General features: G+C 51.0%; 1 protein-coding gene across 1 annotated transcript in view; it reads left to right on the forward strand.

Annotated features, from left to right (window-relative positions):
• The window catches only part of Hmcn2 (hemicentin 2), a 155,436-nt gene that overhangs the window by 72,668 nt on the left and 64,372 nt on the right, over positions 1 to 18,396 (forward strand). Inside the window, exons 27-41 of the mRNA XM_075985770.1 lie at positions 1,582 to 1,712; positions 1,907 to 2,054; positions 2,789 to 2,915; positions 3,519 to 3,673; positions 5,051 to 5,329; positions 6,779 to 7,057; positions 7,624 to 7,732; positions 7,884 to 8,053; positions 9,659 to 9,813; positions 10,191 to 10,287; positions 10,585 to 10,680; positions 14,486 to 14,662; positions 16,290 to 16,447; positions 17,598 to 17,721; positions 18,197 to 18,372. Coding sequence (XP_075841885.1) covers positions 1,582 to 1,712; positions 1,907 to 2,054; positions 2,789 to 2,915; positions 3,519 to 3,673; positions 5,051 to 5,329; positions 6,779 to 7,057; positions 7,624 to 7,732; positions 7,884 to 8,053; positions 9,659 to 9,813; positions 10,191 to 10,287; positions 10,585 to 10,680; positions 14,486 to 14,662; positions 16,290 to 16,447; positions 17,598 to 17,721; positions 18,197 to 18,372 — 2,381 coding nt within the window. The remainder of the gene's footprint in view (positions 1 to 1,581; positions 1,713 to 1,906; positions 2,055 to 2,788; positions 2,916 to 3,518; positions 3,674 to 5,050; positions 5,330 to 6,778; positions 7,058 to 7,623; positions 7,733 to 7,883; positions 8,054 to 9,658; positions 9,814 to 10,190; positions 10,288 to 10,584; positions 10,681 to 14,485; positions 14,663 to 16,289; positions 16,448 to 17,597; positions 17,722 to 18,196; positions 18,373 to 18,396) is intronic.

Raw genomic sequence — 18,396 nt, forward strand, 5'->3', positions numbered from 1 at the left:
CCAGAGGCCAGGAAGGATTGGGGCTTGAGGGCTTTGCACAGGGCACCCCATTTCACCAGGTACATCTGTAGGGACAATGTAGGTGTCTGAATGACCTAAGATGACAGCTCAGTCAGTGAAGCACTTGCCACGCAACCATGACAACCTGAGTTTTGCACCAGGCTTTTTCTTTTGCGCCACCAACCAGCTCCCAAATCATGACACGGAGACTTATTACTAATTACTAATGCTTGGCCTAGCTTAGGCATGTTTCTGGCTAGCTCTTTTAACTTAGATTTACCTGGTTCTCCTTATCTACCTTTTGCCCTGGGGATTATTCCCTTTCTTTTTTCTGTATATCTTACTGCTTCCCTATGACCAGCTGGCTGGCATCAGTCTCACTTCTTGCCCCAGGCATGTCCCTTGTTCTCTCCTCCTTCTTTTGCTCTTCCTGTTCTTTCTGGACATATATTTCTCCTCCTATTTATTCTCTCTGCCTGCTGGCCCCGCCTATCCTTCTCCTGCCTAGGCATTGCCACTCAGCTCTTTATTAGATCAGTCAGGTGCCTTAGGCAGCAAGGGGAGACAGGTGCAACATATCTTTACATAATTAAACAAATGCAGCATGAACAAAGTAACACGCCCTTACACTGTTAAAGTAATAAACAAACGTAACTCATCTTTGTCTAGCTAAAATAATACCTCACAACAGAGTCTGAGCTCCAGGACCCATGTAAAATGCTGGGCACTGCACTGTGCCCCTTTTCTGGGGAAAGATAGGAGATGCCCAGGAACTGGTCAGCCAGGCTACTCTATGTTGTATGCTCTTAATCCCAGGGAGTGATCCTGTCACACAGAAGGTAGATGGCACCTGAGGAATGACATCCCTGATTGTTCTCTGTCCTTCACATGTGCATGCATGCGTGCACACACACACTCATACACACACACGCACACAAAGTTAATAAATAAAATAAAATAAACATGCATGATAGTGTGCAGAGCTCTGGCCCACCCCATGAGCTGAGGCTCGTGTACCATCCATCTTTCACCAGCAACAAGCGTTCCTACCCCTGCAGCCAGGGATCCCAGTGCAGAGTTAGCCCCTGTCCACAAGGACAGGACAGCTGGGAGCACTCCCTGCTGCTGCTGGGATGAGCTGGCCCTCTCGGTCTGAAATGCACTTGTTCCCAGTCTGCTGTACAATGACTTCCCTGAGAGGATGCCTATAGACACACGGGAGCCAACCTTAGTGAGTCTCACTTGGGGCTTCCCGGGTGTGACACCTGGTCACAGGGAGAACTGGATATGTCCAGGAACCCTGCCTCTCGAACTGGGTGTCAGAGTACATATCTGTTCCCAGTGGGGAAGGGGCTGTGCTGGTCCCTGAGCGAAGCTGCTGTGACCACATGAGGTATGTAGTGCCCTTGTGGTCAGATGAGGCACCAACAGAGATGAAAGACGGTGGGTCCTCGGGGGTCTCAGTGGCAGGCTGATAAAAGGCTTGAGGACCTGGAGTGGAGTGGGACATGGGTGGCCTGTTCTAGCTGACAAGCTCGGCCAAAGTGGGAGCTGCCCTTCTGCTTTTCCTTGCTCTCCAAGTACCCCCCAGCATCCGGGAAGAGGGGCGCATGACCAACGTGTCGGGACTGGCTGGGCAGCCTCTGACGCTGGAGTGTGACGCAAATGGCTTTCCAGTCCCAGAGGTGGTGTGGCTCAAGGATGGGCATTTGGTGGGTATCTCCAGGGGAGGTTGGGATGGGGGGTTCTGTGTGTGCTCAGGGAGGTGGCATAGGGAGGTATGTGACATGTCTTTGGGGATGCCTGGGTTTAGAGGCAGGAGGGAACTGGACTCTGGTCACATCAGCTCCACTAGCCTCTGTTCCCTCCTTGCTCATACTCCCCCCCTCTGAACTCTTGTCCTCAGATCCCAGAGGCAGGTGACCATCACCTCCTGGATGGTGCCCGTTCCCTCTACTTCCCCAAGATCCAGGAGAGTGATTCTGGCCTCTACACCTGCCGGGCTGAGAACCAGGCCGGGAGCGCCCAGAGGGATTTCAGTCTTGCTGTGTTCAGTGAGTGAGGACCACACTCCCAAACATGTGTCAGGGGACAGCAAGGGTCACAAAGGGGCCACCACAAACCTAGACCATCTCCTTAGGAGCCTACAGAGCACACCACCCAGAGAACAGTCACATGGTTAAAGGCAGTGACTTCTGCGTAGTTTTAGTTGCTGAAAAATCTGACAAAAGCAACTTAAGGGGTGAAGGGTTTATCTGGGCCATAGTTCAAATGTTGGTCTGCCATGACGATGGGGTGTCACAGCCACGATGATGGGGTGTCACAACCACCATGACGGGGTGTCACAGCCACGATGATGGGGTGTCACAGCCACGGGAGCCTGAAGTGACTAGTCTGTCACATCCACAGTAGGGAAGCAGAGAGATGAATGTTGGCACTCAGTTAGATTTGTACTTGATATGCAATCCAGGACCCCAGCTTGTAGGAGGTGGCACCTACATTTAGGAAGTCTTCAGTTAACCCAGTCCAGAAAATCCCTCACAGACACAGTCAGATTAGTTTCCAAATCTCTTGTTCTAAATCTCATCTAGTCGGCAAGATTTACCATCACACATGTGCAGTCCAGGCTGCTGCTAACTTAGGGGCCGGGGCTCATCCAGCAATGTCTGGGGAGCTTCTCTGGAGGGTAGGGTGTGCAGGCCAGGGGACCATCATGAGAAAGGTCCTGTGGTCAGTCAGGGGTGTGGAGGCTGAGCCATCCCTCTTCCATCTCCCTTCTCACCCCTAGTCCCTCCTTCCTTGCTGGGAGCTGGGACTGCTCAGGAGGTGCTGGGCCTGGCTGGTGCTGATGTGGAACTGGAGTGTCAGACCTCAGGGGTCCCCACACCCCAGGTGGAGTGGACCAAGGATGGGCAGTGAGTGACCCTCTCAATGGATTATATGGGTGCTGAGGACGGGATTGGAGACGCCTGAGATTGTCCAATGGGTGTGACATGTGCTACCCAGCATTGGGTGGAGGGCAGTGTCGGTGTCTCTCACCCCTGGGTGGTTGCCAGGAGACCCCGTTCTCACTTCGGTAACATCTTGCCTTGGCCCTGTCAATTCTTTAATTTCCCTCATTCTGGGGATGAGAGGCCCGTGGAAAAGCTGCACAGTGTACGTCTAACTATTTTAAAGCAGCTATTGAGTTCACAGCACTGCGCAGCTGTGCCACCATCTAATTCCAGAACATTCAGCAGCCAGCAAACCCAAATATTCTCCCCAAGTCAGCCAATGCGTGCACAGCCGTGCGATCTGGCCCCTTCATTTAATGGAACAGTTGGGAGATGCACTCTCTTTGCAGCCAGTGTCAGAAACTCATTTCTTTTCAAGGCTGAGTGCTAAGCCACAGAACGGGAGGCCCACACCCTATTCCTCCTCTCAGGGGCACCCAGGGAGTGCCGCTCTTATCTCAAGCTGTAGTCTCTTTGAGCAGCTGCCCTGCAGACACCCTGGCCTGATCAATGGCTTCTCTCCAGGCCCATCCTTCCAGGGGACCCTCACACCCTGCTCCAGGAGGATGGCCAGGTTCTCAGAATTATCAACAGTCACCTGGGTGATGAAGGGCGGTACCAGTGTGTGGCCTTCAGCCCAGCCGGCCAGCAGGCCAAGGACTTTCAGCTCAGCATCCACTGTGAGTTCAGTGCCTCCTGGCCCCTCCCACTGCTACCTGGGAAGGGGAGCAAGGGCATTAGCAGGAGCCAAGGGCACGTGGTCCCATATTTCCCCAAACTATCACTTCACATCCTCACCACTTCTGCTGCGTGTTGGATGATGGTTTCTTTGGCTTTCTTTACATCAGTTGCTCTTGTTTACATTGGAAGTGATAAAAGGCAATTTAGTATCTCAAGTATAAGGAGGAAGCCAGTACAGGGTGCATTCGTGGAAGGAACAGGAAAAACTGGTACAGCCAGGGCCCGGGGCATAGCTCAGTGGGTGAATCCCTTGCCTGGCATGTAGAAAGCCCTTAGCACTGCAGAACTGCACCAACAAACATCCAAAGAGTTGATCTTCCTGGTAGCTCAGCAGTGGGCACAGCCTGCACCCATGCCCCGTGCTAACAGCGGGAGTTGAGGGCTTGGGGAGAAGGCTCACCTGGTAAATTCCCAGCACGTGTGTAAAAATCTAGACATGGTGGCCACATGCCTGTGCTGCGTGGCCCTCCAAGATGGCCACCTCACCTGGACAGTCACTGGGGAGCACTGGGGAGGCTGAGACTCTTGGGGCTCTCTGGCCAGCTAGTCTAGCAGAACTGTTGAGTTCCAGATTCAGTGTTACAGGAAGTAAGGGGCAGAGTCTAATAGAGGAAGACACCAGATGTTAACCTCTGACCTTTGTGTGTGTGTGCACCCATGTGCACATGTTCACACCCATCTGAACATGTGTATGCACACGCACATGTGTGTGCATGCGTGTGTGTGCACACGCGTGTGTGCGTGTGGACTACATCTCCACATCACCATGCCCAAATAAACAAATAAAATAAATTTTAAAATGAGAGCTGAGTAGAGAGGTACAGACAGGTTGTGACACATTGGCCTCAGACGGAGCCTCTTGTCACTGCCCTCAGGGGACAGAGTTAGGAGGGCATGGTTCTGGGAGGTAGGGTGATGTCACACTGTATCCATGTGCCTCGGTCATCGACCTGGGTGCCAGTTGTGAGTGCCCTGCCCTAGGGGAAGCCCTGATAAAGTTCCTCCACAGATGGGGACCCCGAGGCCCAGAGAGGGGACAGGACCTACCCCAGGTCATACAGTGAGTTAGAGGAACTGTGGGCTCCAGAACCCAAGCCTGTGGCCCTCTCCCCACCTGCACCGTCCCCACCCCTAGTGACTGGGTTTGCTTCCCACACTGGCATGTCCCTGAACTGGCCTCTTCTGTTTGTGTCTCAGACCCTTTCCCTCTCCCTCATGTCTGCCAGTCCTTACGGCCTGTGATGTGTGCATGCGGTTCAAGGGACACCAGAGACTGAGTCAATTTGTGACCACTTCATGCTCCTCTCTGTCCCCAGCACCTCCCACTATCTGGGGCTCTAATGAGACAGGAGAGGTGACCGTCCTGGAGGGCCACACGGCACAGCTCCTCTGTGAGGCCCGAGGAATGCCAGCCCCTGACATCATCTGGCACAAGGATGGGACCCTGCTGGCCCCCAGCTCCGAAGTCGTTTACAGCAAGGGTGGCCGGCAGCTGCAGCTGGTGAAGGCCCAGCGTTCTGACACTGGCCTCTATACTTGCCAGGCCAGCAACCCTGCAGGAGTCACCGAGAAATCCACCAGGCTGGAGGTTTATGGTAAGCAACCAGGGGGCTTGCAGCAGTGGGCAGCTGGTGTGGGAAGTGTGAGGTGACTTCTGCCTGTTTCTGAAGGTCAGTGAGAGAGGTAGCCACTTGGAGTGTGCGAAGGCAAATGGGTGATTCAAGGGCAGGGTTCATTTGGGCCTGCTGCCTTTTCTTTCCTGCACAGATGAGGAAACTGGGGCTGGAGGCAGGGCCTGGGTAGGAGTCCTGCAGAGTCTAGCTCCTCCTGGAAGACTGTGAAACCCCCACTCCTCACTAAATTTCCCAGGGTGGCATGAAGATCCCTGCTTTAACTGTGTGTAGCTTAGGGCTTAGAGGGAGGTCCAGGGCCTGTGGCTGATATGCAGTAGAATCAGCTACCTAAGTATTTTTGACTTCTTGTGTTCCCATGGGATGGAGAAGCTTGCCCAACTCATACCTCAGGGATGCATGGGCCCTATCCCTCCCTGGGAGGGTCTGATGTCACATCTATGAATTTGCAATCCTGAAGAGTGGGCTCAGAAAAAATGGAAGAGCCCTCACCAGGCATTGGTGACACAACGTTTAATCTCAGCACTCGGGAGGCAGAGGCAGGTGAATCTCTGTGAATTTGAGGCTAGCCTGGTCTACAGAGTGAGTTTCAGGACAGCCAGGGCTGTTACACAGTGAAACAATGTTTCAAAACACTGTCTCTGCCTCTGGGTCAGGCAGAGCAGGGTGCTTTGGGGAGTCCAGAAACAGTCTGAGGATCAGCAGGAGTTATTTGTCCCCTGGTAAAGTCAGCAAAGATGCTCTGATCACATAGGTGCAGAGGGCTTGGGTGCCGGAGTCTGGAGGCAATGAGCTGAGGAAACGGTGGGCCCACGGTAGCACCTGCCACCAGGGACTCCCAAGAGGCTCTGACACCTCTGGAGTAGAAGAAAAACTGCATGCCTATTACCTTTCCCAAGAGCTTAAGAACCCTAGTAAGGTTTTAAGCATCTTGGGTCCCAGTTCATGATGGCATAGTATTACCTGGTGGTCATTCTATCGGCTCTACAACTCAGAGCTGAGGGACACGTTCCCCACACCCCTTGGGCTTGGCCGCCATGATCTCTGAAAACACTTCAAATGTCAGGAGTCCCAAAGCCATACCTCGTGGCTCAGATCTGCCTTAGCCATCTGCTGTCTCACTCTAGGGGTGAGGAGATTCCTAGAGGTAGTGGCCTTGTCTGGAGTCCTGGAGATCCGTCCCTGTTCAAGAGACAGGCTGGTGTTCTCCTGGTGACAAGCTTTCTGGGTGATAGCGGAAGCAGAAGAGATACAAGCAGGGGTGGGGAGGGGACTCAGGGCCTGAGGGATGAGGCTCTTCCAGTGAGGGTCTGAGAGAGGCTGGGTAGAAGAGACTGTGTCCAGCCAATAGAAGGAGGCTGGGGAGCCTGACTGTAACTGTTGATCCTCGAGACTGCCCCGTTTCTTCCTTAGTTTCACCTACCATCGAGGGTGCTGATGGAGGGCCGTACCTGGTGCAGGCCGTGGCTGGGAGGCCCGTGGCACTGGAGTGTGTGAGCAGAGGCCATCCACCCCCTACCATCTCCTGGCAGCACGAAGGGCTGCCAGTGATGGACAGCAACGGGACATGGCTGGAGGCAGGCGGTGCCCTGCAGCTGGAAAGCCCAGGCGAGGCATCCAGTGGTCTCTACAGCTGCGTGGCCAGCAGCCCTGCCGGAGAGGCTGTGCTGCAGTACTCCGTGGAGGTGCAGGGTGAGCCGGCTGCGGAGAGGCCTCCTCCCACGCCCACTCCATGCTTAGTCCCAGAGGAGGTGGAGGGTGGCAAGGAAGTCATATGTACCCTCTTCCTGTGTGCCATGGGTGGACAATGAGACCTGGGAACACGCGGTGGGAGAGACAAGGTTGAGCTATGGGGTCCTGATCTTCACTCTCACCCACGGTCCAGGACTAGCCTCTCCGGGAAGGATGATGCTCCGTCTTCTGTCCACAGAATAGGCATGGTCCAGGACCTGTGAGACCTGAAGCTGGGAGTGGGTGAGAGTCTGCTCTGCGGACACTCAGTTCCTCCTTCCCAGACATGGCTCTATGTGGACAAAAGACAGAGAGCAGACTACAAGGCAGACAGGACTCCAGGCCACTGAGGACAGACATGAAATAAATGGTCTCTGGGGAGGCCATAGAGGCCCCTCTTACAGTCTTTACTGCTCCTGGAAGGTCTCCTGGGGGAGCATTTGAGGGGAACTAAAAGGCACTGGGGCCTTGGCAGAACTTAAGGCCAGGATGAGCTCCAGCCATCCAACAGCATGTCCTGCCCACAGTGCCCCCACAGCTGCTGGTGGCTGAAGGCAAGGGTCAGGTGACTGCCGTCGTGGGACAGTCTTTGGATCTTCCGTGCCAGGCATCAGGATCTCCGGTGCCTACCATCCAGTATGTGTGAAACTGGCCAGGGTGGGGGCAGACAGAATGTGGGCTGTGGGAAAGGGAGGGTGACAGGGAAGCCATTCAAGAGGCATAAACACGGTCATGAACCCATGGGAGGGAGGCCGCAAGGTGACTTGACCCCCTCTCCATCCGGCAGGTGGCTGCAGAATGGCCGCCCAGCCGAGGATCTGGCTGGAGTGCAGCTGGCCTCCCAGGGGACTGTACTGCACATCAGCCATGTGGAGCAGGCTCACTCAGGCCTCTTTGCCTGCCAGGCCACCAATGAGGCAGGGACATCTGGGGCCGAGGTGGAAGTCTCTGTGCATGGTGAGCGGGTCCCTGGAGTGGGGACTCTGAGGCAGTGGGCGACCTGAGACAGTGGGGGTGGTAGAGCTGGAGGCCATGGCAGACTGGGAATGGTCCTGTCTCCTCTGTGTTGACTTCTAGGCTGGACTTCCAAAGATGAGGGTGGGAGAGGCTTGTCTTAGCTGCCTATCACACTTGCTGTCTAGCTGCCTGGGGGCTTCCCAGCCTCCGGCCTCCACTCTCATCCAGTTGGGCACATCTAACCTTATTTAAATCTTTAATAAGTGTCACTGTCCTGCCTCTGAGTCTGTCTAGTTCCTCCTTGTCTTTCAGGTCTGCCCTTCCCTCCAGGAAGCTTTCTTGATTCTACCACATGTTTCGGCCTCACTGTTCAGTCTCTCGTGGCTACTGCTGACCACTCTACTTCTCTGGAGTGACTTAACTGTCCCTCTCTATGCCAGCTCTGTGGCTCTGGGACCTCCAAAAGGGCAGCACGGTGGTCTCCTTTATTTTATGTGGGGCCTACAGCTGTTTTGGTCATAGGATGGACACTAAACACTCTTGTGCACACACACGATAGGTGGATAGGTGCATAGAATGGATAACTGGATGGATGGCTGATTGGATGTACGGATAGGCAGTTAGGTGGTCAGCAAGATGGATGGATGGGTGGTTTAGCTGGTGAATGCATGGGCTAGATGGATGGGGAGGTGGATTAGTGGGTGAGTAGGTAGACGGATGGATGGACAGGTAGGTGAATGGATGGATAAATGGATGGGTGTGTGGATGGATGTATCAATGGATGTGTGGTAAGATGAATGGATGGATGGAGGGTACGTGGATAGATGGATGTGAGGATGGATGTGAGGATGGATGGATGGGTGAATGGATGGATGGTGTGTGGATAGATGGATGTGTGTGGATGGATGGATGGATGGATGGATGGATGGAGCGAGCATGGGTAGATGAATGTGTGGATGTGTGAATGGATGGATGGATGGATGGATGGATGGATGGATGGAGTGTGGATAGATGGATGTGTGTGGATGGATGGATGGATGGATGGATGGGTGAATGGATGGATGGTGTGTGGATAGATGGATGTGTGTGGATGGATGGATGGATGGATGGTGTGTGGATAGATGGATGTGTGTGGATGGATGGATGGATGGATGGATGGTGTGTGGATAGATGGATGTGTGTGGATGGATGGATGGATGGAGCATGGGTAGATGAATGTGTGGATGTGTGGATGGATGGATGGATGGATGGATGGATGGATGGATGGAGTGTGGATAGATGGATGTGGGGGGGTAGATGGATGGGTGGATATGTGGTTGGATGAATGGGTGGGTGGATGGTTGCATGGATGCATGGATGGATGTGTAGATGGACCTGTGGATGCATGGATTGGGAGAACTTGCAAAGGGAAAGCACTGTTAAGTTGGCTCTCTGTGGGGAGCCCCTTCCGTTACACAGGTGTTTGGGGAACAGGGGTTCTAGAGGCCATTCCTTTGGCCAGGCCTTCGAAGCCACACCTTCCCTTGTAGCCATTTAGGAAACTACTGGGTGCCCATCACAGAACTCTTGAGCTTGACTCAAGCTTTCTCCATCTTTCCTGCCCAGAGCTCCCCTCAGTGCACATCATGGGTGGTGAGAACCTCACAGCCCCTTTCCTGCAGCCTGTGACCCTCCAGTGTATCGGTACCGGAGTGCCTACCCCGAGCCTCCGCTGGTGGAAGGATGGTGTGGCCATGGCAACCTCAGGGGGCAGACTTCAGGTACGGTTAGAGACCCAGGACTGGCTGTCAAAGAGCAACTCCACAGAGGACCTGGAGCCCCTGAGCTGCCTTTGCAGACGGTGGACATCAGAGTCCCTTGGCATATACACACTGAATAGCCCTTGGGTGCTATGCCTGGGGAATAGAGGGGTCCCTTAGCCCAGTCCAGGCCCTGGAAGCTTAGCTACCAGAGGAAAAGGACAGAGGTGATATAATGGGAATTGAGAGGAGCCCAGGAATGTGGGTGTGGGGCCCATGGCTCCCTTGCAAGGCTTCCACCTACCCCTGGCAACCATTCTTACATCCTACCCTCTTTCTGACTGGGGCCTGGTCCTAGACCCTATGGCTTCCTCTCATCCCAGACCTTTCTCTCCCAGATTGAGAAGGCAGACCTGAGAGATGAAGGTGTCTACACGTGTGCGGCCACCAACCTGGCAGGGGAGAGCAAGAAGAATGTAACACTAAGGGTTCTGGGTGAGGGCTACAGCTTGATTGGAATTCAAAGCCTCAAGGGACCTTGGTACCAAGAGTGGAAGTTTTAGATTCACAGCTGTGGGCTTAACCTTGCAAAGGGTAGACAGTGCCAAGACAAAGCAGTGGCCGTAGCTGGTAGACCCTGAAGTGTTTTCAGTAGTCACCTTGCTCCTTGGTCCATGGATGTGAGCTTGTCACCAGAACTCTTTAGGAGAAGTGAGAAAAGACAAAAGAACGGGACTGGGGCTGCCCAGAGCCCACACCCTGTAAGAGTGGTTTCTCCTTGTAACTCCCTAGTGCCCCCCAACATCGAGCCAGGTCCAGTCAACAAGGCGGTTCTGGAAAATGCCTCAGTGACCTTGGAGTGCCTGGCTTCAGGTGTGCCCCCTCCAGGTAAGACCCCTCCCTTTGGCCAGAAGTCTGCTCTAGCCAGTCCTAATCCCCTGTGGAAGGGGCTGCAAGTGCCCAGAGCGTTGTATGCATGTCAGGAACAAACCTGTATGAGTTCTGTTCAGAGGGTCTAGCATCCCTGGACTGGTACAAGCTTCAGATGAATAGTATCCCCTCCAGCTGTTTCTCCCAAACCATATGGAAGAAAAGAACCAGGCACTTGGGTGAATCATACGAGTGCCCACATCCAGGCTAGGGTGGGACTTATCTGTATGCCAGGAGGGAGGCCCATTTCCTGTCCCCTCACAAGTTAGGGACAGTCACTTGCATTGGGTGGGTGAGCCCAGGAAGTACTTACCTCCTGTGGAGCCCCTGGGTAGATAGGTACAGTGCTCCATCCTTACCTTTGAGACTGTCAAGGGTGCTTGCCTTCTATGCCAGTGGTTCTCAACCTGTGGGTCACAATGTCTTTGGGAGTCAAATAACCTTTTTGCAGGGTCACATATCCGGTATCCTGCATATCAAATATTTACATTATGATTCATAACAGTAGCAAAATTACAGTTATGAAGTAGCAATGAAAATAATTGTATGGTCGGCGTCACCACAACATGAGGAGCTGTCCTAAAGGGTGGCAGCTTTAGGAAGGTTGAGAACCACTGTTCTTTGTTCTCCTGGGTGAGGGTGGTTATGGGAAAGAGGAGAGGGCTTGGCTGGCTTTGGTTCTGCCTTACTTGTAGTAAGAAGGTTGCTTGTTCATTTCCTGGCTGCCTAGACTCCCAAAATAACCACACAGACTCTGTATTAATTAAATCACTGCTTGGCCTATTAGCTCTAACTTCTTATTGGCTAGCTTATTTAATTTAATTAATTTAACCTATTTCCATTATTTTATATTTTACATGAGGCTCGTGGCGTATCAGCAAGGTTCCAGCCATGTGGTGGCTCCAGTGGTGGCTCCTGGTGTCTCACTGACTCCACCTTCTTTTTCCCAGCATTCAGTTTAGTTCGCTCCCCCCACCCCCAGCTCTGCTGTACACTATCACAGGCCCAAAACAGCTTCTTTATTAACCAATGGTATTCACAGCATACAGAGGGGAATCCCACATCACCCCCTTTTCTGTTTAAATAAAAAGGAAGGCTTTAACTTTAACATAGTAAAATTACATATAATAAAATAGGTATCAAGCAAGAATTATAGTTACAATATTTATATCTACTTTATCTTTTATCATAACTAAGGAAAGCTGTAATTATCTATTTTTCAACTCCATCAAAGACTCCAGAAGGATATAATATTACCTAAGTAAACAGGAAATGCATTGTAAACAAGTTCCAAAACTCTAGAATTGACAGAGACATCTCACTTCCTGGACAGTCATCCAAAGTTCTTTTGTATCTTTGGAGCATCCATCTTCAGCCTACAGGCCTGTAATATCTAAGACTTTTCCATGAAGCAGGAAATTTCAAAGAGAGTTCCACCTATATTAGCAGTTTGTCAGTCACTTTTTTCTGTGTCTTGCAGAATGTCTGGCAGACATTCTGAAGTAGGAACCCCAAAGTACCATCTTACCTTTAGGGAAGTTCAGCAGTCGTGAGTCCTGCATGTCCAGTTCACACAGCATAACATCAAGCAGTCCAGGCAAGAGCAGTTTCTTGCCCAAATGACTAGCAAAATCCATAAGGAGCCTCCTTTTTTTTTTGAGACAGGGTTTCTCTGTGGCTTTGGAGCCTGTCCTAGAACTAGCTCTGTAGACCAGGCTGGTCTCAAACTCACAGAGATCCGCCTGCCTCTGCCTCCCGAGTGCTGGGATTAAAGGCGTGCGCCACCATCGCCCAGCTCCTAAATTCTTAAAACATTTTAAATGCCATATTCTGAAGGACTCTGAAATATTTGAAGAATACCTATCTAACTGAAATATATCTCTATAGATCTAGAAAACCTAACAAACATGGCTACAAGCTTGACTATTATAGATGACTGTCTATTAACCTATATTTCTTAATTACACATTGCATTTTTAAAATAACTGCACAATCACAATACCTTAATCAAGAGCAGAAATATACATCAATAGACCAAGAGCCATACTAATGCAAATTATGTATTTCTATATCATATCCCTCTTTAAATGTAAACAAAGATTTATAAACAATATTTGAGAATTTAGGCATAGTTCTCTCCAAACTGCTTCCTGCTTTTTGTTGGGTAAAGTATTTTTAGGGGTATTCACTGTGACCTTTTAGGGGGTCTTGGTCCATCAAACTACATTAGCCTGGAATGAATCCACAGGTTCTTATTCTCTTTGGAAACAAAAGCAGAACCTCTTTTCCAAAGCAACAAATCCTTAGACCCATATTTTGAAATTAAGATAATTTAAAGTATATATGTTGGTTTAGTTTAGCAATCCCCAGAATCAAATCTCTGCAGTCAAAAAATTCAAAGAAAACACAATAATATACTTAATCTAGAGTCTCTGTGTATTTTCTATCTAATAAGTGACTTGTTATTTTTTACTCTATTACTTTTTAATATTTATTTTATTATCTTTACTACTTTAGTCTATTACTGTCTGTACTCTGTCTTTTTAAAGACTTTGTTTTATTTTTTCTAAAATATTTACTTCCTTTTATGACTCTCTATACTCTTTATCTTCTCTCTTCCAAGCCTACATACTTTTTTAAAACAAACTGTGACCAATTTAGAGGTCTTTTATGTCTGAAAATGTCCTTATTGCATATCTGTAATCTTTTTCTGACCAGAACTATTTTTTTAATGCCAAGTGGGCGTGGCTAGGGCCAAGAGGGCGCCGCTTGCTTGCTCTGCCCTGTCCAGCATGATGGAGGCATGTTCAATGCCTCTGCAAGCTGCATGCACCACCCCAGTTCCAAGTATACAGTGGCTCTATGGTGAACCATTAAGCAGTTTGTAACATGCTGCTCACAGACCCCATTTAAATGCTCCATAGCCAGACCCCCCCGAGAAAGAGTTAGAGTTGTTTGTGCTTGTGAACCAGGAAGCCACCACTTTTTTTAAAAAAAGAAGCCACACAGTTTTTCCTGCACCTCTCTTAAATAGACGCGTCACCCCTGCTCACCGTGAGCCCATCTAGGAAAAAAAATTGTGACTACCAAGAAACTGTGTTAAACTCTGTCCTTTTTTGCCTAGAATTACTCTTCAAGCTCTCTCAGGTTTTATGTGGATTTAGCTAGCACATGTTGGAACACCAATTTGTAGTAAGAAGGCTGCTTTGTTTCCTGGCTCCCCAGACTCCCAAAGTAACCACACAGAAACTGTATTAATTAAATCACTGTTTGGCCTATTAGCTCTAACTTCTTATTGGCTAGCTTTTACATCTTAATTTATCCCATTTCTATTATTTTATATTTTACTATGAGGCTTGTGGCATGCCAGCAAGGTTCCAACCATGTCTGTCTCTGGTGGTGGGTCTATGGCTTCTCCTGACTCTGCCTCTTTTCTCCCAGCATTTAGTTTAGTTTTTCCCTGCCTAGTTCTGCTCTACCCTATCACAGACCCAAAAAAACTTCTTTATTAACCAATGGTATTCCCAGCATACAGAGGGGACTCCCACATCACTTACTCTAGCTGACTAGCCCTTTTCCTGGAACTTCCTCTCAGTCACTGGCCCTGTCTCCTGTCATGCTGCTGTGTTCTGTCCTCAGTTCCCTTCCTAAGAACTCTGATTGTCTCTAGCATTGGAAGAAGTGTGTGTTCACTCTGGAAGTTTCTCTGCATGCCCCTACAGCCAACAGCTGATAGGATGTTTGCACGTGTTTTCTCTCCCAGATGTCTCCTGGTTCAAGGGCCGCCAGCCTATCTCTACCCAGAGAGGGGTGACAGTTTCAACTGATGGGAGAGTTCTTCATATTGAACGAGCCCAGCTTTCTGATGCAGGGAGCTACCGCTGTGTGGCGACCAATGTGGCGGGCAGTGCAGGACTTCGGTATGGCCTACGGGTCAACGGTGAGTGGCCAGGACTATAGAGCCTTTTCCAAAATGCTTGTTTTCTTTCTATTTGTCTAGCCTCCTGTCTCTTGTCTACTTGTTTTTTCAGCTTATCTACCCATGCATTTATCTGTTCATCCCCTGCCTATACATCCATCCTTCTGCCCATCCACCACTCACACACCCATCCACCCACCTATGCTTCCATCCATTCACCCATATATCTACTTTTCCATCTATTTATCTGTTTACTATCTATTCACCCACCATCCACCCACCCGTGTACCCATCCATTTACCGATACATCCACCTATCATCTACCCACCCACCAATTAATCCTTCCATTTATACATCCACTAAACCATCATTTACCCATCTATCCATCCACTCATCTATCTGTTCATCCATCTACCTACCATTCAATAGCCAGCAAGCCAGCCTCTCATTCATTCATTCATTCATTCATTCATTCATATAAACTGTTGCCCATTCATTTATCCAACTATCCTTGTATTCCAAACTTCGGTCCATCCATTTACCCAGCCCTCCAGTCTTCTATGTATACAAATATCCGCTCATCCATCATTAATACAACATCCATCTCTCCAATCCTGTGCCCACTCATCTCATTACTGTTCTAGTCCTCCATCTAAGCTACAGAGATGTAGGAAACACGAGAAACTGAAGGGAGGCTGGGTTTTGAGTGAATTTCCCTGGGGTCATATGAACAAATATTAATACATCCCACATAGAGCCCCGATGGCTGACCAAAGGAACGGTTCCACCCAAGTCCACCTTAGGAAGCCAATGAGTTTATTGGACTTGCTTACAGGTTTCTCACAGGAGTATAGATGACCCCCCCCAAACAGGGATGTTAGCAAAAAGTCCCATATCAGCATCTCAAAGGCTGCATAGAGCCCCCCTTCTGTCAGTCTCACACCTCCTATAGCACCCCTAGCATCCTCTAGCACCCCCAGAGACTATGTGCAGCTAGAGGGGAAGGAGCAGCCTTCCCCACCTTCTTCAGTGAGGGAACCCCAGAAGGCCTGATCTTGTGAGGGTCTCAAACAGGAAGTCCTAACTGCTCTGGTGAAGATGGTAATGGCTGTGGCATGCATGGAGGCCAACACTGCCCAACACTGGGCATGCCTGGAGCATACAAACTAAGAGGGGATGGGGCGATGTTGGTAGCCAACTAGAGCTGGACTGCTAGAGTCTCATGGGCCATGAGAGAGATTAACTTTTATTCTGAAAGCCTCCTGGCTACCGTGGGATTTTCAAGGTGTGGTTAGTTGTGGTTTTCTAGGGTGTCCGTGTCACACCTGAGATCTGGGCCCGGAGGACCCTCAGCCCTTGCTTTCCCTACAATCCCCAGGAAAAGTCACTTCTGCTGACCCAAGGCCTGAGTTCAAGTGTGGTGTCTGCCACATTCTAGCTGCTTAGCCTTGGGCAGGTGACCTCCCCTCTCTGAGCCACAATTTCTCATTAGTAGAGACCTCTGGTGTTGATGCATGTCTGCCAGGCTGCCTGGGCTGGGATGTTACACCCATGCTTTCGTCTGTGACCTGTATTCCTGAGGGTAACCAGCCTGTGTCACTTGCAGTGGGGCTCACTGACCGCTCTTCCCTGCCACCCATCTTTGCAGTACCACCCCGAATCACCCTGCCACCTAGCCTGCCAGGCCCAGTACTACTTGGCACACCCTTCCGCCTAACCTGCAATGCCACTGGCATCCCCAACCCTACGCTGATATGGCTGAAGGATGGAAACCCTGTGTCCCCCAAAGGGAACCCTGGCCTCAAGGTGAGTAGCACTGGGTGGCCCCTGAGCAACCTCCTGCTGTGTTCCCTAGGGACTGGCAGCAGAGGTCAGGCCCTGGGAGCCTAGTCTGAGGGAGAGGCAGAGTTCCTGCTCACTGGGATATGCTACATGCCACTGATGCCAGCCAAATATGTAGCCTAGAGTGTTTGGTAGCCACACTGAAATGAGGAATAAGGAGCTAGCTCTGATGGTGCATGCCCAAACCCTCAGCACTCAGGCAGGAGGATCACCATGACTTCAAGGCTAGGCCGATCAACACAGTGGGTCCCAGGCCAGTGTTGGCTATACATTGGTCTGTCTCACTTCTCCCTCAAAAAGAAGCAATGGAAAGGGCTGGGGATGTAGCCGTCGATAGAGTCCTTGCCCAGCATGCCAAGGCCCTGGCTCCCTTTCCCAGCATTGCTTTAGTGAGGCACGCTGGCATACACCTGGAGTCACAGCGCTCAGGAGGTAGAAGCTGGAGGACCAGGGTTATTCTCCACTGCATGAAAAGTTCAAGATCAACCTGAACTATATGCAACCTTCTCTCAGGGGGAAAAAAAAAGCAAACCATTTTTTATTTCACGTCTGAAACAGGGTCTCACTATGTAGCTCTGGCTGTCCCGGCACCCGTTTTGTAGAATGTAGACCAGACTGACCTTGAACTCACAGCGATCTGCCTGTCTCTGCTCCCCAAGTGCTGTGTGCTGTACCATGCAGATCAAAGGCAAACCGATTTTGATGTTATCAAATCCAATATTTAAAAAAAGGTTCATTTCGTCACATGACAAGTGTAAAAAGTCACTCACGAGATGTCCCATACTTGATGTTCACACCAACTCTGATTATGTGTTTTATACACATGGTCCATCTCAATTTCATAGCCTCTTGAGGTCTCCTGGCTTCGCATGGCAAGCAGCCACTGGGGTGGGCAGAATGGCTCCAGGTGGCTCTTCTAGAGACAGGTAAAACTGCCACCAGCCAGCAGGGTCCTCAGGCTCAGGGGTGCAGCTTATCAATCCCGTGCCTTGGAGGACCCCAGGGGTCTGGAACAGGATTTACTTTGGGTGTGGTACCAGGGCTCACTCCTCGGGACAGGCACTGACCCTGTAGTGGGAGCTGTGTTTGATGTGGACTTCCTTTTGGGGTACAGATCTTCCCCGGAGGCCAAGTCCTCACTGTGGCCAGCGCCCATGCTTCTGATGCAGGCAGCTACTCCTGCGTAGCAGTGAGTGCTGTTGGCGAGGACCGCAGGGACACCATTCTGCAAGTTCACAGTGAGTCTTCCACCTGGGGGTGAGGGTGGGCATTACTATAAGGTAGCCAGTTCAAGAAGCTGGGCTTGGGGGGACATCCACAACCATGTGCCCCATCGGGGAAGGGAGCAGATGGAAGAAATGAGAGTCACCACCTGACCCTGTGGTCAGCATCCCTGTAGGTGAGCAAGTGGCAGGCAAGTGGCCATGCACTGCCAGGAGCTCTGTGGTTAGGGCTTGGGGGAGAAGCATGAAGCTCCAGGGTTGGGGCAATGTATGGCGAGTGAGGAGGGAAGCCCAGGGCTCTCTGGCTCCCACACTGGGGGGAGGGGTCGGGACTTGCCCCCAAGCCTGGACAACAGGACGGAGGTCGCAGGACTAAGCTGGGCGTGACTCTCATCCCCTGGCTGCGGGAATTGGCTAGGCCGCTGCAGCTGTGGCCTTTTGTTAGTGCTCTGTCACTCACCTTAGGGTTTCTCCGCTGTCTGCACCACAGTGCCCCCCAGCATCCTCGGAGAAGAGCTGAATGTGTCTGTCGTAGTCAATAAATCAGTGGCACTGAAGTGCCAGAGCCGTGCTGTGCCTCCCCCCGAGCTCAGATGGCAGAAGGATGGGAGACCCCTGGAGCCTCACCCTGGCATCCGCTTTTCTGCAGACAAGACCGTGTTGGAGGTGTGTAGCTATGCAGCTGGCTGC

Source organism: Microtus pennsylvanicus, chromosome 9 (assembly GCF_037038515.1).
Source record: "Microtus pennsylvanicus isolate mMicPen1 chromosome 9, mMicPen1.hap1, whole genome shotgun sequence".
Lineage (NCBI taxonomy): Eukaryota > Metazoa > Chordata > Mammalia > Rodentia > Cricetidae > Microtus > Microtus pennsylvanicus.